Raw genomic sequence first — 24,903 nt, 5'->3', positions numbered from 1 at the left:
GGCTACTCTGTTGTGGTGCGCAGGCTTCTTATTATGGTGTCTTCTCTTGTGGTGGAGAACGGGCTCTAGGGTGCGTCGGCTTCTGTAGTTGTGGCGCACGGGCTTAGTTGCTCCATAACAGTGGAATCTTCCTGGACCAGGATGGAACCAATGTCCCCTGCATTGATAGGCAGATTCTTAACTACTAGATTATCAGGGAAGCCTAATGCTGAGATTCTTGAACTCAATATTAAATAGAAACAGTGAGAAGGAATACTGCAGCTCTCTTTCCCATCAGATTTTACAAAAGTGGGGGATGTCTGCGCCACCTTATTTTTCAATTCTTTTTACTCTTACTGATCATGTTCTGATTCTCAGTATTTTTAATATCTTCACTGGGAGGTGGTCGAGGACAGAGAAGGTGGAAACTCACCCCATTTAGAGTTGCTAGTTTTCATTTATCCTGAGGACACATGCAGTTGGTAAGAAAAAATTCATATAAATCAGGCCAGTGTTTAAATGGGCATCTTAGGTAGCTTGACTCTGAAAAGTGGTACATGATGATTAATGTTGCCCCATGACTAGGGGATGGCAGTTCCCCCCAGAACTGCAGAATGGACTGTGCAAAACCAAATCAATTAGAAAATGACCACCGTCCACCCTCCCCACATTTGTCCCCTCCCCAAAAGTGTGGATGTTTTCCTTTAGCAGATGAGTCGAGTAATGAACCAAAAACCATGTGCACATGTTCCAGGGCTGTTCCTGATGGTCGGTTTTGAGTTGGCCTCTCCTGGGATGTTAACTATTAGCCACTGTTGACCATCGCCTGCAACCTCGGTGTAAATGTTTGACAGAGCACACATACCAATACACCGACAAGCACACACCGGTGACTTCAGGAAGTCGATTGGTGGGAATGGAAAAGCATATAGTGCGAGTAGAAACAATCCATTGTGGAAACCCTGGACAGTGTTTCTGTTAAATCATTTGTCCACTGTTAAATGATTTACATTCAGATGGGACCTGGTAATCCCAGGACTGCAATTCCAGGCATTCCTCCACACTCCAGCACTGACAGTCTGTATCAATTACAGTGGCCGTAAAGCTCCTGTAGCTGGTTAAGCATAAAGAATTATTGTCCCCGATCCATCCACGTCTCTCTTAGCTCGCACTCCAAGGTGGTTTGGTAGCAAACGTTATTATCCATCTCTGAATTTCCTCAACCTGAAGGAGCCTGCAGGATATCCTTCCCTCTAAAGATATAGGTGTGCTTCAGTGCATTGTTTTGAAATACAGGGGCAAGTCCTGGACCACACAAAAATCATTAGCAAATCCATGAATCAGAATTTGGTTTATAATTCAGAGAAAAATAACTAGTTTTGGTTGTGCTGGGTCTTCATTGCTGCGCAGAGGCTCGCTCTAGTTGCAGCAAGCAGGGCTACTGTCTAGCTGCGGTGGCTTCCCTTATTGTGGAGCACCAGCTCTAGGGTGCAGGCTTCAGCAGCTGTGGCACACAGGCTTAGCCGCCCTGCAGCATGTGAGATCTTCCCAGACCAGGTATCGAACCTGTGTCCCCTGCACTGACAGATGCATTCTTAACCACTAGACCACCGTCAGGGAAGTCCTGAGAGAAATGGTTTTAAACTTTCTGCAGTGAGTGAAGAGCCCATATTTGTTCTGACATCATGGTAGTCAACAGCTACCTTGAAGTATTGAGTACATGAAGAAATGTGTCTCACACAACTGGGAAACTGCATTTTTAACTTTATGTAACTTTAAAGAGTCATAATTCCATCATAACCTTTTCTCTAGCAAAGTCTTACTACTGGTTCTGAAGTAGAGTTTACAAAGAAAAATGCATGTGGTGATCAAGTAACCTTAATCCATCAATTAATCAGATTGACAGATTTGTAAAAAGCTGGAGACTGATCCACTCCTTAATTTCTCACGAAGACCTAGAGATGAAGCCCCGGAAGTGACTGTGTAGACACAGGACCACTGGAGCTCTTATAAGAGCTGTAGAAATGATGTCAGGGGGCGTTTGTGTCCAAGTAATTCAGAAAAGATGTTCTATGGGTGTTTGAGATTCTGGGTAACATCTCAGATAACAAAGACCTCTCCTCTTTCGGGGGAGATCATAAAGAAATCGTTGTTAAAGTACCAAACTTATCTTACTTGGTTTTCCTTTCAGGAGCTGATTGATGTTGACAGTGAAGTAGTGTTTGAATTGGCCTCGTATATTTTACAGGTAAGTTGTTTCCCTCCATCTTTGTATTCCAGGGCCATACACAGAAGATATAGGAATAAGACACCTCATGTGTGGCAGTTGCTATAGCCAAGCAGGAAAGAACTATTAGGGAAACTACACCATAGCAATAAACAGTGTCTCCTCTATTCTCTGTTCTTGTCCAAAATTTTAAGACAGTATCTCTCTGCAAGGGAAAATTGTGTGTATAACCTGAGATTGGGAAACTGAGATCATCTGGTGACCCCCTTTTCTTCAGGTCACTGGAGAAAGCCAAGTAAAAAATGCTAGAATTTAATTGCCAGGAGAAGCACTGTCATGAAAGACGAGGAAAATACCTTTAAGCTTGTGCAGAAAAAGAGGGATCACTGAATATTAGCCACAAGGGCAAGATCAGAAACACTGGCAGAATGAACTGAAATGATGTCATTAACTTTTTCCTTCAGCAAAGATTTATTGAGCAACTACTGTGCTCCAGGCATTATGCTGGATTCATTACAGACTCCATGGTCCCTACCCCCAGAAGCCCACAGTACAAGACAGAACAGCAAGTACCACAAGACACACAGTGCTACCCAGACACATGTCCAGGTTCAGAATCTTTACAGTGGAAAAAGTTAGATCAGGCCTTAGAAGTGGAAACTTACCTTTGCATTATGAATTGCTTTCTTTGTATAGAACTTTCTAAAGTTTGTCTCCTATTCAGGTGGTAAATGCATGCATCCTTCCTTAATTATATTCTGGTAGCTGACAGGATGAAATAGCAGTCAGTTGGAATGATTCAGTAGAGGAGTTCATGATTCTACAGTGCATTTTAAAATCTGTAACACGAATCAGAATGAGTCACTGACGTTGAATTTTCTTCTTCTACAGGAGGCAAAGGGAGATTTTTCTAGGTGAGTTTCCCTAAGTGTTTTGGCTTAAAAATGTATTCTGTTGCATCTGTATGAAAAGAAACTATTCTGTTATTCTTCATAGGAGGACAGTTTATTAATATTATATATTAACAATGAAATCCAGTTCCAGACTTGTCAGTGGAAAAATTACATCAAGCAGAGAAGATGTAGTAATAGCAGGAGAATATCCTGTACCAAATGAAAGTTACTAGGGATTTCCCTAGTGGTCCAGCGGTCAAGACTAGCGAGGGTGTGGGTTTGATCCCTAGTCAGGGAACTAAGATCGAGCATGCCACATGGTATGACCAAAAACGGAAAGAAAAGAAAATGAAAGTTACTAAAGGGCTGCCATTAGACTTGTTTTCCCCTCTTTTAGTTCCAACCCTGAACAGACAAAATGCTAGCCTCTAAAAGATACCTTTCATGAAAGTGTTAAACATAAATACCCTACTTCTACTTTCCTTCCTTTTCTGGGTATTACATTAGGGAGAGAACAAAAACAGACTTAACCATGGGGAAAACTGTGCCCAGCTTTAATAACTCTATAGACCCACAAACTTCGTTCTCAATCTTTCATTTCATTAAGCACGGCCCATTGACTAGCAGGGCTATATTGCCTGTCTCTCCTAATCTTTAGTGGAGTCAGGTAGGGGGTGTTCATCATCCACCAACAGAGCTGTCTGCTCGAAAACAGATACCATTCCTGGGATTCTGTTTTACTAGGCACTCCTGAGGGAAGTCTCCAGAACAGCCCATTCTTTAGACTTGAGGCCTAGAGACATAAAGATTAACCTCATATACGGAAAAACAGCATCAGGGCATAGGATTTTGGCCCATTGAAAGGAAATTAACAAAAGTGGTATGAAAAACATGGATCCCTGCTTCTTCTCCAGTAAAGAACTTGGATGTTTTCTCATACTTTGGGGAATCTGATCCGTAAATGTAACCTAACCTACTTCGCTTGATGTCTACCTCTACTTGTCCAGCTTTGTCAAGTTCATGCTGACTAGGTTTTCGGGTCTTCGCTGCCTTCCCTCTACTCCCCGTGCATTTCTAAGGCTTTCTGACAAAGGCAGAGGCATATGTTCTCATTCAGATGTCTTAGCAAAAGCAAGACAATTCTTCTACAATGTAAAACAAGGGTCAGTAAGCATTTTCTGTAAAGGGCCAGCCAGTGCACACGTGGGTTTTGCAGGCCACCCAGTCTCTGTTGCAGTTAATCACTTCTCCCTTTCTAAGTGCAGAGCAGCCAGAGACAGTAGGTAGTCAGATGAGTATGTCGGTATTCCAATAAAACTTTATTTATGCACTCAGAAATTTGAATGTCATATACATTTTCATGTACCACAAAATAATCTTTTGACTTTTTTCCCAACCTTTTAAGATATTTTTCTTAAGAGTTTTCCCCCCAACCAGTCTTAGTTCACAGGCCACATAAAAACAAGCAGGGGGCTGGATCTGGCCAGTGGGTTGCAGTGGGCTGACCCCTGTTCCTAAAATATAGTCCCTTCAGCTCAATTTGATTATTTGTAGAAGGAGACCTCCAGGCCCCTTTTATTTAGGTTTCCCAAGTTCTTGCTATGAAACAGAGGTAGTCCATTTTTTTTGGACAAAGGTTTATTTATAGCCTTAGCAGGAGACCTTGGACATTGTAGGTGGTCGATAACCATTGACCAAATGGGTTGAGGGAAACATTTTCAGGATTTAGAAACTATACTTTGTTCTGTTTTTATTTGTTAGTTTTTTATGTCCTTCATTGCATTTGAGGCTCTTGATAAGTGCAGGTTCATATCTATTGAAAAAGGGCTCAGGAGTCCCATGAAAAACAGTTTAATAACCACAGATCTAATGACCTCCATCGTCTGGTCTACTTACTCTGAAGGTACTTTTACCCCCCTTTTCTTTCACCGGCTCTGAACTCTGCTGTAAATATTGTTTATTTTTGAGAGTCCCCTGACAGGATGGAATGTGAGCCAGGAACAGCATCATCTGGCCCCACAGATCCTGGGAACGTGGGGCCACAAGGGGTGACCAGCGGTGAGGGGGGCAGGCCTGGCCTCCAGTAACTCATGGCCCCCTCATGAGCTTGTGGAATGCCAGCTTGTTGGCTGCAGAGAAACAAAGGACCCTGGTTTGACTTCATTTGTCAAAGTGTTCATCGAAGTTTGTTTGTAGCAGCAGCTGTCTGGAGTGAGAAATAGCTGTCAAGGGAGGGGAGAGGTCAGACACCTTATCTAAAAGGTCATTTTATCTCCCAGCATAAAACTCACATCATGGAAGATAGGATTCCCTGATAAACACTGTTCTCCATAGGGGTCCATAGTTAGTATGTTTGAGTGTCCTGGAGTTTGGAACCAGAGAAAAAATTCAAAATTCCTTGTTGGTATGTTCCATCCATATCTGGGAAAATCCCCATAACACTGAAGTGGACCCCATTTGATATGGTGGCTGAACATCAGCTGTTTCAGATGTCCCCTTCTCAGAATTTAGTGTTGGAGAATGTGGTTTTTGCTCTATTAATAATGATTGCCAGATTCTACATTCTTAATTGTGTTTAACTGAATAGCTTTGACTTATGTGCATGCTCAGTTACTCAGTTGTGTCTGACTCTTTGTGATTCCATGGACTGTAGCCTGCCAGGCTCCTCTGTACGTGGGATATTACAGGCAAGAATACTGGAGGGGGTTGCCATTTTCTCCTCCATGGGATCATCCTGACCCAGGGATCGAAACCATGTTTCTTACATCTCCTGCATTGGCAGGTGGATTCTTTACCACTGAGCCACCCACCTAGGAAGCCTTTGATTCATATACAGATCCTGTAAATAAAATGCATTTTCCTGAGAAACATTTGTAGCATAAGATGTCAGCTTAGAACACACAGAGCACTTTGGAAACCTTTTTTATAATATGTGGTCCAGGGCTTTGTTCTGAGACCTTCTGGAATCTAGAGGATCCAATAACCTTTTTTTTTTTTTTCCCAATAACCTTTTAAATGAATAGCTGCACAAATAGCAAAGGAACTCTTCATAGCCCGTGCGTGCGTGTGTGCTAAGTTACTTCAGTCATGTCCTGCTCTTTGTGACCCCATGGACTGCAGCCTGCCAGGCTCCTCTAGTCATGGAATTCTATAGGCAAGCATGCTAGAATGGATTGCCATGCCCTCCTCCAGGGGTTCTTCCCAACCCAGGGATCAAACCTGCGTCTCCTGCATTGCAGGCAGATTCTTGACCCACTGAGCCTCCTGGGTAGCCCCTTCATAGCCTGAAGATCCTGAATCTCTGCCATCCTTTTTAAAAGGTTACTTTGCCCAGGATGCTGTTATCCTATACATTTACATTTCAGGGAATAGATACAGATTATATTTACATAGAATGAGTATTAAAATTCTACGTATTATGGGAATTCTCTGGCAGTCCAGTGGTTAGGACTTGGAGCTTTCACTACTGTGGCCCAGATTCAATCCCTAGTTGAGGAACTAAGATGCTATAAGCTGCTCAGTGCAGGGAAAAAAAAAAAAATCCACATCTATGGGAGCAAGTTCCTTGATGCACAGGAAGAAAAGTGTTTTTTTAACAAAAGGGAGAAGTTGAAAGTGCTGATATTACTTTACTAGAATAAGAACTATGTAGGGTCAGCCCAGAGCCATAACTACTCTTTCTCATGAAACTCACAGCTGTTCTGTTTCTTCTTTTGGACTCTTTTTGCTCAGCAGACCCCTGAAGGCTGATTCTTACGTAACCCCCTTTTCTTTCCAGTTAATGGAATTGTTCACTTCCTTGTCTTATTGAACTTAACAATGAAATCTTGGGTTCAGTGTTGCTGAAAGAAAGTGAGAGAGGTATAGATGAATACTAAGTGTTGTTTACAACAGGGAGAAATATATGTCACTCAGTCCGTATTCTGGCATAGAGTGGGCAAATTCATAAGATATATTGAAAGGTTGAGGAAATCATCTTATCTAAAAATAATATTTTCTCCTTTGTAGTGTTTTCCTTAGCACAGCATGTAGTTATCATATTTCATTTCCTGGTACATGCATATGTTTGAAAACATGAATGTCCATCAGCAATGAGGAAATCAGTGGAGTTGGCATTTCTGTTTAAAAACAATTGAATAGCCTAAGAACTGTCCATCATGGCAGCTACATAGGCAATATTAGGGCGAAAAGGCTCAACACAGTTTTGAAAACAAACAGTTCTCCTTTGATAATCTCTCCTGAGATTATCTCTCCTGTAGTCATTAGCTAATATGCATTTTCCAGGATTTATATGTACTTTATTCACCACAAACTCTGCAGTGGTTTAAATGCCAAACCCTGACTTTTCTTGTTTAAAAAAAAAATTTTTTTTAAACATTAGGTTTCTGTAGAAAAATAATATTCTCACCTTTTAAAAGGTCAAAAAAACAAAAAGCTAATGCAGGGAACACCTAATTTAATCAACTGAACAGGACTTTCAAATTGTATAGGTGAAGGTGAAGGTAAAGTCGCTTAGTCGTCTCCGACTCTTTGCGACCCCATGGACTGTAGCCTACCAGGCTTCTCCGTTGATGGGATTCTCCAGGCAAGAGTACTGGAGTGGGTTACCATTTCCTTCTCCAGGGGATCTTCCCGACCCAGGGATCGAACCCGGGTCTCCCGCATTGGAGGCAGACGCTTTAACCTCTGAGCCACCAGGGAAGCCCTCACATTGTATAGTTACATTCTAATTTAATAGAAGATTTCTTAGTACACTGTACTAAGCAAGTTACTACTTACAGAACTTGATTTTTTTATTTTTTATTTTTTGCTTTTGTCCCTAAAGAGATCTTAACTGAAAACCCTAGTGTCTAATCTTTATACTCTGGTTTTGAGAATAGCCTCACTTTTTACCTTCTGTCAGCCCTTCTGAAGTGGGCCACCAAAAAAAAGGAAAAAAGATCATTTTAAACATTTTACCAGATCAGTGAATTGATTAAAAATACTTTATGCTGCCAGGACATCCCTGGTGGTCCAGTGTGGCTAAGACTCCATCCTCCCAATGCAGGGAGCCCAAGTTCAATCCCTGGTCAGGGAACTAGATCCCATATACCACAACTAAGACCCAGGGCAGCCAAATAAATAAATTAAAATATTCAGGGGCTTCTGGTGACTCAGTGGTAAAGAATCTACCTGCCAATGCAGGAGACAAGGGTTCAGTCCCTGATATGGGAAGATCCCTCATGCCTTGGAGCAATTAAGCCGTGCACCACAGTTTCTGAGCCTGTGCTCTAGAGCTCAGGAACTGCAACCACTGAGTCCACGTGCTGCAACTGCTGAGCCCGCACGCCATAGAACCTGGGCTAACAGGAGAAGCCGCTGCAGTGAGAGAAGCCTGCGGACCGCGACGAGAGCAAAACGCCTGCTTTCCACAGCTAAAGAAGAGCCCATGGAGCACTGGAGACCTAGCACAGCCAAAAAATAAATAAAGTCATTCTTTAATAAAATTATTTTTAAAATAAATATATAATTTTTAAAAAAATAAAGAAGTCAAATTTATATAAGGTTAAAATAAATAAATTCTCAAATCACACTACCTTTGCTATAAAGAATCATCCACAAATTAATAGGGACTAGTAAAAAATAAAATAGGTTCTGTAGAATTTTTTGTGAACAAGATTTACAGAAACCAGATCAGGACAGCTCAGTTACTTGGGGCCACCTGATGGGACCTGGAAATAGCTTTGCTACAGATAACCGGATGTACTAATGAAAAGTGAGAGTGAAAGTCACTCAGTCGTGTCTGATTCTTTGTGACCCCATGGACTATAGAGTCCATGGAATTCTCTAGGCCAGAATCCTGGAGTGGGTAGCTTTTCCATTCTCCAGGGGATTGTCCCAATCCAGGGATCTAACTCAGGTCTCCCACATTGCAGGCAGATTCTTTACCAACTGAGCTATCAGAAAAGCCGTGCTAATCACTGAAAGACTTATGAGGACCAATAAGCAGTCAGCACTTGAAAAAGGCTTGTACTGAGGAAATCCCATGTAAAGATCTGTGAGTCACGCTTTGCTTACCTGTTAGGCAAAGCTCATCATGTGCTTGCTTTAAAGATGATAGCAAGCTGCCCTCCATCTGCAGCTTCTCAGTTCCAAATAAACACCGCAACCAGAGTCAAAGGAGTTTCTATGACACCTGTACCAGGTTATGGGCTGGTCCTAGTGAGACAATATCTGCCTCTCAGAGTTCCAGGGTCAGTAAGAGTCTTACTGTAACCTTGATTTATCAACCTGCAGATTTCTAATTCTCCTTAATAACGATAATACTACTTTTAGATACAGAGCAGCATGTTACTCCCTCAAGAGAAATGAATAGTGGTCCTTCATTAACAAAAGAAATTGATTTTTAACTCCATTTTAGATGAGCAATTGGAGTATTTATTTGTCCCAAAAAATTCCTTTCAGCTTCCACAAACTTGCCTGGCCTTAGGTCTCTAGAAGAGCAGTTAGAAGCAAAAAAAAAAAAAAAAAAAAAAGTGAAGAACTTTTAATATTTTATCTTCTGTAAACCATGGGACCATGTGTTCACTAAGACAGAGAGATAAAATGAAATTTCTGTGGGGAAAAAATATACCATCTTGATTTTTTTTGTTTTTTGTGTGATATCTGTTCTGCATTTTTAAAGAGCGTTTGTGAATTAATGGAATGAAATAATGCTTACTGGTATCTGAAAATTCCAGGCTTGTAGGTGTTGTGGTTTGGTTTTTGTTTTTTGTTTTTTTTTTGTCTTTTTGTCAGACTAGGTGATGCCTTTTAGGCAGTCATAGGTTAAAGGAGGGCTTCCCAGGTGGCTCAGTGGTAAACAGCCCGCCTGCCAATGCAGGAAACTCAGGAGACCCAGGGTTTCATCCCTGGGTTGGGAAGATCCCCTGGAGAAGGGCATGACAACCCACTCCAGTATTATTGCCTGGAGAATCCCACGGAGAGAGGAGCCTGGTAGGCTACAGTCCATAGAGTCGCATAGAGTTGGACATGACTGAGGCCACTCAGCACACACACACATACAGGTTAAAAGAAGAACTTTAAAAGATCAACAGGAAAAGAAGACAAAGGGCTGACTTTCTTCTAAAAGACTTTTTTGGTAACATAAACATTTATATAGATTACTATCTTTTAAAAGATGACAGCATTATTTTCTTGCTGTGCTAAAAGAGCATTGAAAGCTGATTAATTGCAGGCGGCAGTCTATAAATCACAATTCTGAGCCTCCAGCATCATTACTTTGCACTTACATAAGTGGTTTTACTACTGCAAGTCAGAGCTCAGTTTTATAGCAGTCTTAGAGCATTTGATCATTTGGGGTATATTTTCCTACAGTGTTTTAATTGGCCTCTTGAAAGAAAGCAGCTGGTATGGTCATATAGTAAGAGAAATAGATTTACTGAGACTTTTAGATAATTAGTAAAAAAAAAGAAAAAGACTTGGACAGCTGTGTTTGGAAGAGTCAACATTTGGAATACAACTTACATAACCTATTAGTATCTTTAATACACAAACTTACAAATTTCCCTATTGGAAAATTCCTAGGAAAAAAAGTCATCTGTTAAGCTTGAAACACATGGAAGCCCCAAGAAGAGTTTTTGTAAGAAGAATTTAAATGTATATAAATCTCATATATTATTTTATCAAGAAAGGAGAAAGGAGTATGTGATATTTTCCCTTGACTTATAAAGGACTTGAGAGAGAAACAGCTGGAATCTCTCACACCAGCAGGACCTTTTGAAAGGAATGGAATCTGAAATTTTGAAACAAAATGTTCAAATGGAAAAGTTATTACAGAAAGCTTTGTTTTGTGCACAACAGTCCGTTTCACTGAGCTTTTCAAGTGTGTAATTCACAGTTTCCAAACATAGAAAAGTATTCAGATAGGGTAATTTGCAGGATGATATTCTTCAAATCCTATGGAAATTGTTTAAGTAAAAAGTGAAAGAAGAACTTGTGTATTATGACGGCTTGTCTCATTTGCTAAGCATTTCTTTAATATCAATGTTATATTTTGAGTTAACCTTGATAACAGCAAAAAGGTTTACGACTATGACATTATGTCAGTTGTTCAGAATTAAGATTCTGTCTCAGAAGCATAATGTTGTAGAAAATTAATCAGTTGCTTTTTCTTGTGCCCTTAAAATTCTTGCCTCACCTTGTAGGCTTATAAAAAATTTTTAACTTGCTTTGAATTTTACAAGTTTACAGCTATGTTAGAAACTCACAAAAATTGTTCCTGTCTTCCTAGAAAACCAAACTCACTAATCGAGAAAGAAATCATTATTTAGATAAATTAGCTTTTAACATCAGAAATAAAGGCACATACATACTGGCTTTGCCCCTCCATCCAGGTGGCAAATTAGTGGGGCATATTTATCCATGATGCATGCCTGGAATCCATAGTCCCATGCTGGAAAAATCAGAGGGATTCCGAGTGCTTCCCAGGTGTCTCCAAGTGTCACGACAAGAGAAACGTCGTAAGCTTTGCCCCCAGCCACCAGCTCTGTGAGCCTCCCTCCACCCCTGAGAGAGGATGTGATAGGGAAGAGATAATCATCTTCTGTGCTATAACCTGAACTTCAGCTTGGTTCACAAAAAGAAAAAAGGAAAAAAGGAGAGAAATTGTTTCTTTCATGGTTAATTACAATCAGCAGAGATCATCTACAAGGCTCCTTATTCATTTGTCTCAGAGTTTTCTAGATGTATTGTACCCTTGGATAAAGCAATACAGACCCAATCTCTGAAGCTTTTCCCAGTGTTTCTGAATTGAGAGCTGTGTGGGTTTTAGATGGTAATGCAGGCTATCCTGTAACACCCACGACAATATCTGGGACAGCCCCTGGACCCCAGTCTGTTCACACTTCCGCATCAGAATGTGGACATTCACACCAAGTGGAAGAGAGAGAAAGGTCAAACATTAGGTTTGCCACCCAGTTGGCTAGAAGGGTTTTTTCTATATTGTTTCTTTGACTCACTGGGTCTTCACGCGGTGCTCGGCCTTCTTTAGTTGCAGCGTGTGGGCTGAGTAGTTGCTGTGCCTGTGCTTAGCTGTGGCATGTGGGATTGAACCCAGGCCCCCTTGCATTGGGTCTTCGCTCCTGGACCACCAGGGAGGTCCCTAGAAGGCTTTATTTCTTACAGGTTTTCAGATTTTGGAATTGTGGCTAATGAGGACCCGTAATATTCTTTTTTACTTATGAAACCCCTCTTCCTGGAGAACTTGACCTTCATGATACACTTACGAAATATGGAAGAGTTGGTAGAACATCAGCTGCCTGTTACTGCTTCTGAGTTTCCCGTTCATCCTTTCTGTAACACTAATGTGGCCTTCTGGCTTTCGTGCTGTAGCGTTTTAGTACCAGGGGGCCTCAAAACCACTGGTTTCAGGAAGAATTCTTCCATGGGAAGCCAGTTCTATTTGCCCAAGTTTTGCCCTGTAAATTATGAACATCTTACGTGACCCAGAAGGAATCTTCTGAAAAAGCATTCCCTCATTTTTAAAGGACAACAAGGACTTCCCTGGTGGCTTAGATGGTAAAGTGTCTGCCTACAATGCGGGAGGCCTGGGTTCAATCCCTGGGTCAGGAAGATCTCCTGGAGAAGGAAACGGCAGCCCGCTCCAGTATTCTTGCCTGGAAAATCTCATGGATGAAGGAGCCTGGTGGGCTACAGTCCATGAGGTGGCCAAGAGTCAGATACGACTGAGCGACTTCACTTTCACATGCACCTTGTGGATTTTGCTAATACTCCTATCAAGTTTAATTCTTGCTTTCTTCACTTTATGGTGTCTTGGTTAAATGTATTGTAGCTGCTTGTGTGTGTGTGTGTGTGTGTGGCAAATCCCCTAGTTGATGTATTGCTAGAAAGCTTAGTTTTCCAGAGTAAGTCCTTCAAACTTCCCGTGTTTTATGACCAGGGTAAACAGTAAAAGCAAGGTCCATCATCTTAAGGAGAAAAAAAGAGCCTTAAATCAAAGACCAACAGAGCATTGAGAGATCACTTTTTTGCTGGCAACATTAATCACTATCTAAAAGTTTTGAATAAAATAAAATATTAAAAATAAGACTTCAGTTTTACTCTCAGTTTAGCAAGTGACTTTCAAAGAGACCTTTTTTCTTTTTCTGTTAATAAAAGTGGAACCTAACCTTTGTTTGGAACCAAAAACTGTTTTAGAGTGTTTTATAAGTTGGCATTTATCAGGTACCCTGAACTCTGGGGGAAATGTCCAAGTGGAAGATCTTGAGAGAGAAAGCTGGGCACTTCTAGTACATTCTTTTGGTTTCAGCTTCCCAAGTCCCTGGAGATAGAGTGACCAGCTGTCCTGTTAAGGCAGCTTTGTGATTTGCAGTCCGAGTTTGGCCAGATCGCCTGACGGGCGGTCCCCCTCTAAGTTATCACAGATGTTTACAGACAGCAAAAAAGCAAACAGGACGTTTCTACATAGCTGTCCTTTGGGAAGGTTTAAGAGCCCTGGATCCCTTCCAGAATATAATGGATTTGGACGGGTTTCACGCCTTTGTGATTTCTTGTTGTATTTCTGTGTGTCACCTTGCCCTGGGGGAGCGCTCGAAAAGCCACTGCTGCTCCAGCCAGGATGTCAGGCCTGGGACTCTCATCAGGGATGCTTGTTTGCCAACAAATGAGTGTTTAGTGGGTAAGACAATCCCTTCCTCCTTTAGTTCCATCCTTCCCCAAATATGCTTTAGATGAGTCTGAGTAAACCCAAATCCGTGCCTCAGCTTAACTGCCTTTCTTACGGTTGCATCCAGTAAAATTCAACCCATAGGGTGCCTCCCTAGGCACTGATGAGTCAGTGAATCAAATCCCTGTTCTTGGGGAGCTTATAGTTAATAAACAGAGATCAGACCCAAAAACTCATTATTATGGGCTCTTGGGTGTTTGGGGACCTGAGTATTTCTTTAAGCTATGTCTTAATAGCACGAGTAAAGATCCCAAGCTGTGCTTGGGAATTGAATTTTCCTAAACATAAGGAGGCGACCTGTTTGAAAAGCTCCAGTGACTGACAAATGTCTCCTACCCAAACTTGGACTCTGCCAGCCTGGCACGGAAGATCCTCAAAATCTTATGCCTAGTCTGCCCTTTATTTGGCCAGGCTGCCTATTATACACCACCTACCCTGGTTGATCTCTTCAGTTCATAGTGCCTGACCTCCATACTCTGCTGGATTCCACTAAGAAGAAAAATGAGATTCCTAATCTTTTCTTCATGAAGGTCCTGCCCTAAAGCCTGCTTTTACACTAGAGCCCACAGAGACCGTCCTTTCCTCCACGCGTTTCAGTTTGTTGTTTGAATCCACATGATCCAGTACTGCCCATGTCATCGGCTGCCTTTTAATTTGTACCTCTTGCTCCATGCCCTTAATTGTGAGCATCTTTTGACTGAGGACTATGTCTTATCCTTTTTATTTTAATATTTCCTACACTGCGTCCTAATAGCAGGGGCTCCATAAATACATTCAACCTATTGATTATTAATCAATAAATTCTTGCCACTTGAGTGATAACAGTTCAAGACTTGGGTTTATTGATTTCAGCAGTTACAAATTGAGTTATTCTTTCCAGTTGGTTGTTCAAAGCCAAGATTCATAAACTTCACTGTCACTGTTTCTTGTGGGGCTTCTCTTGTGGCTCAGCTGGTAAAGAATCCACCTGCAATGCAGGAGACCTGGGTTCGATCCATGGGTTGGAAAGCTCCCCTGGGGAAGGGAAAGGCTTCTGTTTCTTAGTCCACTTGAAAAATGCCCTTTCGAGGAGCAGCATCCATGTGTTTCTTTGTCACCATGTCTGTGAACTCGAAGTCTGGAAGTGGTTTTGCCCAGTGACACTTGGCATCCAAGAGGCATGGCTGGAGGCAGTGTTTCTGGCTGGTTGGGGACCCACAGAAAGTCACGTGATTCCAGCATTCCTTCTTCCTTTTCTATTTATCTACTGAGCACCTGTCTCGTTGCTTTTTAGATGCTACTGTCCAATGTCCAGGCCGTCAGGCTTTGCCTTGCTTTTCATGAACAGCATGGAAGCTGCTACTATAGCTGAGGTTAGACCTGTGTGTGAAGGCAGGCTCCACAGGTGGCCTCTGTTCCCCAGCAGGGCCCTCGAGACACTCTGGTGGACCAGTACAGAGAGACCCCAGTACACACCAAAACCATCCCAAAGGGAGACTGCCAATGGCTCTAGAGGTAGACAGTGGGGGCCGACACCCAGATGTCTTGTCCCAGTGGGGATGCAGGTCTGCTGAGTGCATGTGGGGGAGTCAAGCCTCTGAAAACCCCTGGTTAAACTTGACAAGTTTAAAGTATCTCCCAAACCTGAGAACGTGTGAGTCTGCAGGGAAAGTCTGGTCTGGGGACCAGACACATAAGACGTCCTTCTCAGTTCAGTTCAGTTCAGTTCAGTCACTCAGTCGTGTCCGACTCTTTGCAACCCCATGAATCACAGCACGCCAGGCCTCCCTGTCCATCACCAACTCCCACAGTTCACTCAGATTCATGTCCATCAAGTCAGTGATGCCATCCAGCCATCTCATCCTCTGTCGTACCCTTCTCCTGCCCCCAATCCCTCCCAGCATCAAAGTCTTTTCCAATGAGTCAACTCTTTGCATGAGGTGGCCAAAGTACTGGAGTTTCAGCTTTAGCATCATTCCTTCCAAAGAAATCCCAGGGTTGATCTCCTTCAGAATGGACTAGTTGGATCCCCTTGCAGTCCAAGGGACTCTCAAGAGTCTCCTCCAACACTACAGTTCAAAAGCATCAATTCTTCAGCGCTCAGCCTTCTTCACAGTCCAACTCTCACATCCATACATGACTACTGGAAAAACCATAGCCTTGACTAGTCGGACCTTAGTCAGCAAAGTAATGTCTCTGCTTTTCAATATGCTATCTAGGTTGGTCGTAACTTTTCTTCCAAGGAGTAAGCGTCTTTTAATTTCATGGCCGCAGTCACCATCTGCAGTGATTTTGGAGCCCCCAAAAATAAAGTCTGACACTGTTTCCACTGTTTCCCCATCTATTTCCCATGAAGTGATGGGACCGGATGCCATGATCTTCGTTTTCTGAATGTTGAGCTTTAAGCCAACTTTTTCACTCTCCTCTTTCACTCTCATCAAGAGGCTCTTTTGTTCCTCTGCACTTTCTGCCATAAGGGTGGTGTCATCTGCAAATTGATATTTCTTCTGGCAATCTTGATTCCAGCTTGTGTTTCTTCCAGTCCAGCATTTCTCATGATGTACTCTGCATAGAAGTTAAATAAGCAGGGTGACAATATACAGCCTTGACGTACTCCTTTTCCATTTGAAACCAGTCTGTTGTTCCATGTCCAGTTCTAACTGTTGCTTCCTGACCTGCATACAGATTTCTCAAGAGGCAGGTCAGGTGGTCTGGTATGCCCATCTCAGAATTTTCCACAGTTTATTGTGATCCACACAGTCAAAGGCTTTGGCACAGTCAAGAAAGCAGAAATAGATGTTTTCCTGGAACTCTCTTGCTTTTTCGATGATCCAATGGATGTTGGCAATTTGATCTCTGGTTCCTTTGCCTTTTCTAAAACCAACTTGAACATCTGGAAGTTTACGGTTCACGTATTGCTGAATCCTGGCTTGGAGAATTTTGAGCATTACTTTACTAGCGTGTGAGATGAGTGCAATTGTGCGGTAGTTTGAGCGTTCTTTGGCATTGCCTTTCTTTGGGATTGGAATGAAAACTGACCTTTTCCAGTCCTGTGGCCACTGCTGAGTTTTCCAAATTTGCTGGCATATTGAGGGCAGCACTTTGACAGCATCATCTTTCAGGATTTGAAACAGCTCAACTGGAATTCCATCACCTCCGCTAGCTTTGTTCGTAGCGATGCTTCCTCAGGTCCACTTGACTTCACATTCTAGGATGTCTGGTTCTAGGTGCGTGATCACACCATCGTGATTATCCAGGTCATGAAGATCTTTTTTGTACAGTTCTTCTGTGTATTCTTGCCACCTCTTCTTAATATCTTCTGCTTCTGTTAGATCCATACCATTTCTGTCCTTTATCGAGCCCATCTTTGCATGGAATGTTCCCTTGGTATCTCTAATTTTCTTGAAGAGATCTCTAGTCTTTCCCATTCTGTTGTTTTCCTCTCTAGTACCTAATAATCAGCTTCACACCGTCTGAGTTGTTTCTGGACCTTGTCAAAAGCAAATGACTCGTATACAAAACAGAAACAGACCCACAGTCATAGAAAACAAATTCATGGTTACCAAAGGGGAAAGGGCTTGGGGGATAAATTAGAAGCTTGGGACTAACGTACACATGCTGCTAAATACAAAATGGTTAACCACCGAGGACCTGCTGTGTGGCATAGAAACGTTCGCATAGAAACGTTTGCTCTTTATTTTGCAGTATACATATGTGTAAAACTGAATCACTTTGCTGTACGCCTGAAACTAACACAACATTGTAAACCAGCTATACTCCAGTCAAAAAATTTTTAAAGTAGAACTTTTTGAGAATTTGAAAATATATTGTAATTATCATATTTCAAAACATAAGTAAGTGGGAATTTCTTTATTACTTAGGAAGAAAGAGGTTGATACACTAGACCAAGGATTTCTGAATGTAGATAACTTAATATAGTGAAATCATGCCTTATTTACAGGCTAATAACATTTTATAAAGAACACCACATTTTATGTAATAATGAATTTTTAAATTATCTTGGTTTTAAAGAGCAAATGTTATTGATTTGTCAGATTTTGGACAACAGTTTCTAGTATGTGGTTAATCCAGGCAAAGAAAACTGGCCTATGGGATAGTGGGGGAAACAGTTTAAGGCGAGAACAGTCAAAAACAGCTCCATTCTCAGAGCCCACAACTGGGTCCCGAGGAGCTCCCTAAGGTCCCCACTTTGGGGACACTGGTGGCTCTTCTCCCACATTCCTGCTGCCCAGGGACACTCATCTATGCCTGCTTGGCATGCAGGGCTTGAAAAGAACCCTCAGGCGTCCCAGAGGGCTCCACCCTGCCCTGCTGTGCGCACCACAAGGATAGGCCACCGGGCTCTGCATGCTGTGTGTCCCCTTGTGTAACTAAATCAGTACAAAGAAAGCTCCACTTTCCACTAAAGGGGCACAGATGTGGGGTGTGAGGACCAGATGGTGGGTGTCGGGTCTCCTGGCGTGGTGCAGTGGTCTTCTCCCGGGCCAAGTGTGTTTCTGCCATGCCCCCTGTCTGCCCCTGTCTTGCAGCAATGAAGTGGTGAGGACTGACCTGAAGAAGCTGCCAGCGCTTCCCACACAGGCCCTGAAGGAGCACCCCTCCCTGGCTTACTGGTAAGCCCCTTTTCTCTGCATGCCCCAGTCATCCCCCTAAGGATGGAGCCCCTTTGAGGGAGGCAGGGGACTCTGAGTGACTGTCCACCCTCCCCACAACCACGGGTCAACCTGGTCCCAAATCAGAGAGCGATTCCAAACTGTATCCAGTGGCCTGAGCCTTCATGAAACCATTTTTTGCATTTATTTAAATGACAAGGAATATGAGAGCTGTCTTTCCTATTTTCTTTCTTTGCCTCTTTTTTTTAATAAAAGGGAAAACTTCTAAAATTTCACTTTGGATGCCTTGCCTCCTTGGAGATCCCTTCATGGACTGCTAGAATTTCGCTTTGGGATCCTTGTCATTTAATGACAGGATGTGTGGGATTTTGAGATGTGGGAGAATGAGAGGGGTTTCCTCTTTGCAGAAGAGGGAGGTTGATTCTTTTCTTTTCCCACAGTGTTTCATATCTCCCGATGTAGCTGCTGTGTAACATTACACCATAGTTCCTCTGTTAGGCCCTACACTACTGATTCTTAATGAATCGGGCATTTGAACTGTTCCCAGATTGTGGTTCAGGTCACATTGGAGTGGGGTTTGCGTGGCTGGGTAGTGTGCTGAAATACTGTAGGGCCAGCGAGCCCCAACCACTATCCTTTGAAAGCAAAACGCCACTTTCCTAATCATTCTTACGACTCTGTAACCAAAAGCACTTTTTGCTAGGCTTTTGAAAGGGCTTTTATTTAAAAATAATAAGATACAAGTCACAGAACAGGTCAATTTTCTTGCATCATAACATATGACTTTTCAGCATCTCTCTAATACGCTTTATGAAGTTTACAGTGTATAACATTTCATCTTGTCCAGACACCTTTCCAGTTGCCAGACTAGTAGTTCAGTCATCGGGATGGCTTCAGGGGACTCCTTTGGCTGGGATGGGGTGCATCTTACTGTGGAGGGCGTTAGCAGGGTGAAACTCCAGGACATAAACCATATCTTGCCAAGAGACCAAGTGACAGGGCAGCTGGACAGGAAATAAAAGGGCTGAACCCTGAGACTGGGAGCGTCCACCTGTGTGCTGCCATTCTCGGTTTCATTTCTCTGAACTGTTTTGTTGCCAGTCTTCCTTTGGTAGCGTAGGTGTGATAAACAGTGCTCAGAGCCTTATAATTTGCCTTCAAGAACAAGATTGGTTTAACACACAAAGGCTTTGCACGTGTCAGTTTCCAAACTTCCAGCCTGGCAGCGTGCGCATACAAACACCCCAGATGGCACTCTTGTTTCCTTTTTTGTGGAAACAAATTGCCCTCTACCGAATTCCTCATGCTCCCTGGGCCTTACCTTCTCTGCCCTCCCAGCGGTTTATTTTCAGGAAACCAGTGATGAAGGGACTGGAGCTGCAAGGAGATAGTTCACAGAACTGGTGGTTCCTACCTGGTGAAATGTATTAGCCAGCAGAGGCTGTAATGTTGCTGGCTTGTCTGGAGTCAGAGTTGCTTTGAGCCTACTGAATCCCTCAGTTATCTTAGTTGTATGTTTCCAAATGTTGTTTACACCCTGGCTGCTCCTTTCCGAGCTGTGAAGTCCTTTCCTCTCTCCCCTTCCTGTCTCCGGGTTCCTTCTGGGTTATCTCCACAGCCTGCTCTGTGCCCAGAAATCCTCACTGAGCCGTGACTCCTTCCTTCACGCCGGTGCTCTCTCTCTCGTCAGTGTGAACAGCTTCATCCTCATCCACGTCTCTAGCTGTCCTGCCAGAACAGCCCTGCATCTCTGTGACCAGGCCCACACTTTGGGACCCAGAGGCACCATGTTACTGTCTAAATGTCCTAGGAGGATGACAGGACAAAGGGAGGGATGCTTTTGAAGCAGGTGCCCCCAGGTTCTACAGCTCAGCTTCTACACAAACAGGCCAGTGGCATGAACCATTGTCATGATGCATAGCTTAAAAAAAAAATGCCCATACACGCAGATGCAGTGGACAAGCTTCAGGCCTAAAGAAGCCATAGGGATCCTGTCCATGCTGGCCGGGGAAGGCATTGCAGCCTAGTGAGCAGAAGAGTAGGTTTAGGATCCCAGCCATGTCTCTGAGCTATGGGGTGATGACAGTCCAGGAAGCTCTGCTGCCTTGATTTTCCATCTGTAAAATGGGACTAACCGTAGCAGCCAAATCCAGACTGTAATTAAGGGAGGAAATATTAATAAACAAGCACATAACGCAGTTGGAAAGTTGTGAGTGGTACACAATAATGCCAGATCATCACCCAGTAATCCTCTCTGCTCATTTTCCTCAAGCGTTCCACAGGCTTGGACTTCTCACCCTGCGTGATCTCCTTACGGGAGGGTGGCGTCGAGTCACGCAGTGCCCAGGGCCCCAGCACAAGGCAGCATCAGGGCCCTGACCTGGCTTCTCTTGCTGCGGGACCACAAATACACCCAGACAGGGCATGAGGGGTCCTTTACTCTGAAATCACTGGCCGCTGCAGGCTGACGGCTCCTCCGAGACAGGGAGCCCATGGCCGTCGCCTTGTTTCTGGGTTCCCTGCGTGCAGAGATGATTGACCTTAGCAGCGCGAGCCAGCCCCTGCCTGGGGGCACCATCAGCCTCGGTCACTTGCCTTTTTGCTTCATGTAACGCCATATCCTCCAAGTGGTGTTTGGGGATTCCATTTCCTCTGGCTGGTGGGTCTCTGACAGTAATCCCATGGAGGGGTGGTTGGTGCCATGATCATCCGTCAGTCCCCATGGAGGGACAGGGAGTGGAGTGAGTCCCAGGAAGTGTGGCGGCTGCTGTCACATGCCTGCCCATGGTGTTTCCACTGGGACCGACAGAGAGGGGAGAGCCAAGGAAAAAGGAGGATACCGAGGCCTCGCAGAGGGTCTCAGACAGCAGGAGAAGCTAGGCTAGAGAGGGTGGGGTGGCAGATCCCTGCAGCTGTCAGGCTCAGCAAGGCCCCAAGGGTCAGGCCATTTAGTTTATGAACAGCTGCACAGCTGCCTGCTGGTGTTTCTGACCTGCTGGTGTTTTTCCTGAGCCGTGCTGGTGTTCACCACAACAGCGCTGTATTGAATTCCACCCCCGCCTCATCCCAGCCTAGGGAGCCGGGGACCCTCTTTGCGACTCTGTACAAAGGAAGTGGGCTCGTAGCTCTACTGTGTGGCTTGACTCTGGATCTGAGGGTCAGCCTCCCTAAATGCCACATCATCGTGTGCCCACCCAGCTCTTGATTTAGCGGGCAGCTGGAGAGGAAGCTGGAAGGGTGACCCCAGAATGTCCTGACCCCACTCTGATGGACTGTGAGGCTGGCGTCACCCCAGCAAGGACACTTTTGGAGAATTTTCTGTCAGGAGAGGGCCTTGTCCCCCTCAGTGCAGAGCCGTGATGGTGTGAGGTGTGTGGGAGCTGAGGAGAAACATGGCTGCATCTGCCCCTTTCTGAAGAGAGGGTGCTCGGACCCCGTAGACTTGACTCTCAGCTAGACAAGGGCCCCTCGTAGCCAGCCATTCCCCATCTGGGACATCAGGAAAGACACTTTCCTGCCAGGGGCCAATCTTGTACAAGTCAAATTTCAGAATACTAACATGCAGAGATACTCACAGAAGATTAAGCGAGTAACTAGAAAAAAAATAAACTACCCCCAAGTACTCAGTAATGAACATACAGATGTGTGCTCCGTTCCCCAGAAGTGGCCTCACTAATAGGAGGTGGGTGAAAGAAGGCTTTCTGTCTGCTCTGGGATGATAAATGAATCATAGATCATGAAGTTCAACTGAGGAGGTCTTGAGGGTTCATCCCTGGAATTACCTCCCATTGTGGAGTCCACAGGCTGTGGGGAGAAAGAGTAAGGTGGAGGCCTGAGGAGGAAGGTTCCAAGGTCCCAGAGGCCAGGTTTTTGGACTTGACCCCTCAACAGGTGGACTGTGGTTCCTGAGTTGGGCTTGGCATTTCCAAAGGCAGTGAGGTACAGGGTCACTTCCCAGGAGGCCCTTCACGCCGTCTGCCTCGTCACAGGCAGGTGAGGCCCCCATGCCCCTCAAGAAGCGAGCTAACCTCTTGCTATGTTAGACCTGCCTGAGATTTCAGAAGGTTACCGGGTCCCCATCTGACTTCCAGTAGCTGCCTTCTTATCTCACAATGCTGCTGTGGGCCTTTTATTGCTCTCTGATTTGTGTTCAATTCAGTTCAGTCACTCAGTCGTGTCTGACGCTTTGCAACCCCATGAATCACAGCATGCCAGGCCTCCCTGTCCATCACCAACTCCCAGAGTTTGTCCATCATGTCCATCAAGTCGGTGATGCCATCCAGCCATCTTATCCTCTGTCGTCCCTTTCTCCTCCTGCCCCCAATCCCTCCCAGCATCAGGGTCTTTTCCAGTGAGTCAACTCTTCAGATGAGGTGGCCAAAGTACTGGAGTTTCAGCTTCAGCATCAGTCCTTCCAATGAACACCCAGGACTGATCTCCTTTAGGATGGACTGGTTGGATCTCCTTGCAGTCCAAGGGACTCTCAAGAGTCTTCTCCAACACCACAGTTCAAAAGCATCAATTCTTTGGAGCTCAGCTTTCTTCACTGTCCAACTTTCACATCCATACGTGACCACTGGAAAACCATAGCCTTGACTAGACAGACCTTTGTTGGCAAAGTAATGTCTCTGCTTTTGAATATGCTATCTAGGTTGGTCATAACTTTCCTTCCAAGGAGTAAGCATCTTTTAATTTCATGGCTGCAGTCACTATCTGCAGTGATTTTGGAGCCCAAAAAACTAAAGTCTGACATTGTTTCCACTGTTTCCCCATTATTTCCCATGAAGTGATAGGACCAGATGCCATGATCTTCGTTTTCTGAATGTTGAGCTTTAAGCCAACTTTTTCACTCTCCTCTGTCACTTTCAACAAGAGGCTTTTTAGTTCCTCTTCACTTTCTGCCGTAAGGGTGGTGTCATTTGCATATCTGAGGTTGATTTGTGTTAACCAGCCCCAAATTCCCAAACTTTCCAATCCTCCTTGGACACTCTGAACCGTTAACTGCTAACAGGGTAGAGAGCCCATGAATGAATGTCCTGTCGAGGTCAGCACCGGCTTCCCCTTGACTGGGCAGCTGGAGTTTAGGAGGGGAGGAGGGCCTGACCGAGGTTGCCCGGAGCGTCCACGTGGACCCCCAGCAGTGGCCATCTGCATGTCCTCGTCCTATGTCCCTCCCCACTGGGACGCGTGCTCCTTTCATCCTCTGTTCCCACAAGGAGTCTGACCCCCAAAACCTGAGCTAAACTCAAGACAAAGACAAGTGGGAAAGTGGACTCTTTTGGTACTTCTGTCGCCCTGGACATCTCACTTTGGCTGGGTTTCAGAATGCTGCTTCCAGGACAATCATTCTTCCAGGAGCTGTTGGCTCCTTGAAGCTTCTTGTGAGGATGTGGGGCTCATGGTCTTTTCACAAGGAGCGCTTGGGGCCATCACCTGTTGACTGAGGTAGACTCCTTTTCTCGTTCTAGTGAGGACCGGGTCATCGAGCACTACAAGAAACTCAATGGCCAGACCAGAGGCCAAGCCATCGTCAAGTAAGTACCCCAGCCCTCCCAGTGCTGATGACCTTGTGTGTGTATTCACATAGAACATGTCAGGGTTATTCAGTTCTTCTGGGAGAGACTCCAGGGGGTGGTGGTTCCATTAAATTTTCAAGTAAATAACCATTCTGAGAGCTTTCATCATGTACACACAGACACCAGTGTGTGTATGATACCAGTTCTGCTGAATGACCACGTGTGTGTGTGCGTGTGTGTGTGTGTGTGTGTATGTGTGTTTTGTTTTGTTTTCACAGCTACATGAGCATCGTAGAGTCTCTCCCAACCTATGGGGTTCACTATTACGCAGTGAAGGTAAGTGAGCTCATTTGGTGAACACTGCCAATATGCCCTAAAAAAGATTTTCATTTCTTTCTTTTTAATCTTAGTGAAGGTTTTTGGGGTTTTGGGAGGATTGCATGCTGGGGGAGTTGGGACAATGGAACACCACCACCTCCCCCTAGTGTAGTAAGCCTTGATTCAAAGACTCTCCAAAATTTACTTTCCCTTTTGTGAAGTGGGTGTGACAAATGCCTACTTCCTTTCAATTCTCAGAAGAATCCTGGAGATCAGGACCACAGAGCCTCTCAGTAGGAAGATTCCGAGGAACTATAGAGAACAAAAACTTAAGCAGAATCAGCAGTGTTTCTCTCAGTGGTCAGATGCCACGTAGGCAGCCAAATAGGAGAAGTGGGACTATGGGTTGAGAAATCAACAGCCTCTATCTTCTTAAATATGCTGATGGCAAGTCCATTGTGATACTGGCCCCATTGTCAATTCTTTTACATTTGATACATAATGTCCAAGACTGGGATCCCTTTGAAATAATGGATAATGATGTTCCCGGGCTCTTTTTTCTATCCTGAGAAAGGATTACTTCCTTTCCTTCATTTACCCGGACGTGAAGTTTATCAAAGTCATTGCCCCA

General features: G+C 44.1%; 1 protein-coding gene across 9 annotated transcripts in view; it reads left to right on the top strand.

Annotated features, from left to right (window-relative positions):
• Positions 1 to 24,903, top strand: part of FRMD4A (FERM domain containing 4A) — a 703,559-nt gene that overhangs the window by 574,932 nt on the left and 103,724 nt on the right. For all 9 annotated transcript variants that reach the window (XM_060397374.1, XM_060397375.1, XM_042230562.2 and 6 more), the window contains 5 exons: positions 2,171 to 2,227; positions 3,098 to 3,120; positions 18,355 to 18,438; positions 23,907 to 23,972; positions 24,233 to 24,290. In XM_060397374.1, coding sequence (XP_060253357.1) covers positions 2,171 to 2,227; positions 3,098 to 3,120; positions 18,355 to 18,438; positions 23,907 to 23,972; positions 24,233 to 24,290 — 288 coding nt within the window. The remainder of the gene's footprint in view (positions 1 to 2,170; positions 2,228 to 3,097; positions 3,121 to 18,354; positions 18,439 to 23,906; positions 23,973 to 24,232; positions 24,291 to 24,903) is intronic.

Source organism: Ovis aries, chromosome 13 (assembly GCF_016772045.2).
Source record: "Ovis aries strain OAR_USU_Benz2616 breed Rambouillet chromosome 13, ARS-UI_Ramb_v3.0, whole genome shotgun sequence".
Taxonomy (NCBI): Eukaryota; Metazoa; Chordata; class Mammalia; order Artiodactyla; family Bovidae; genus Ovis; species Ovis aries.
This window is presented reverse-complemented; position numbering and strand designations above follow the sequence as displayed.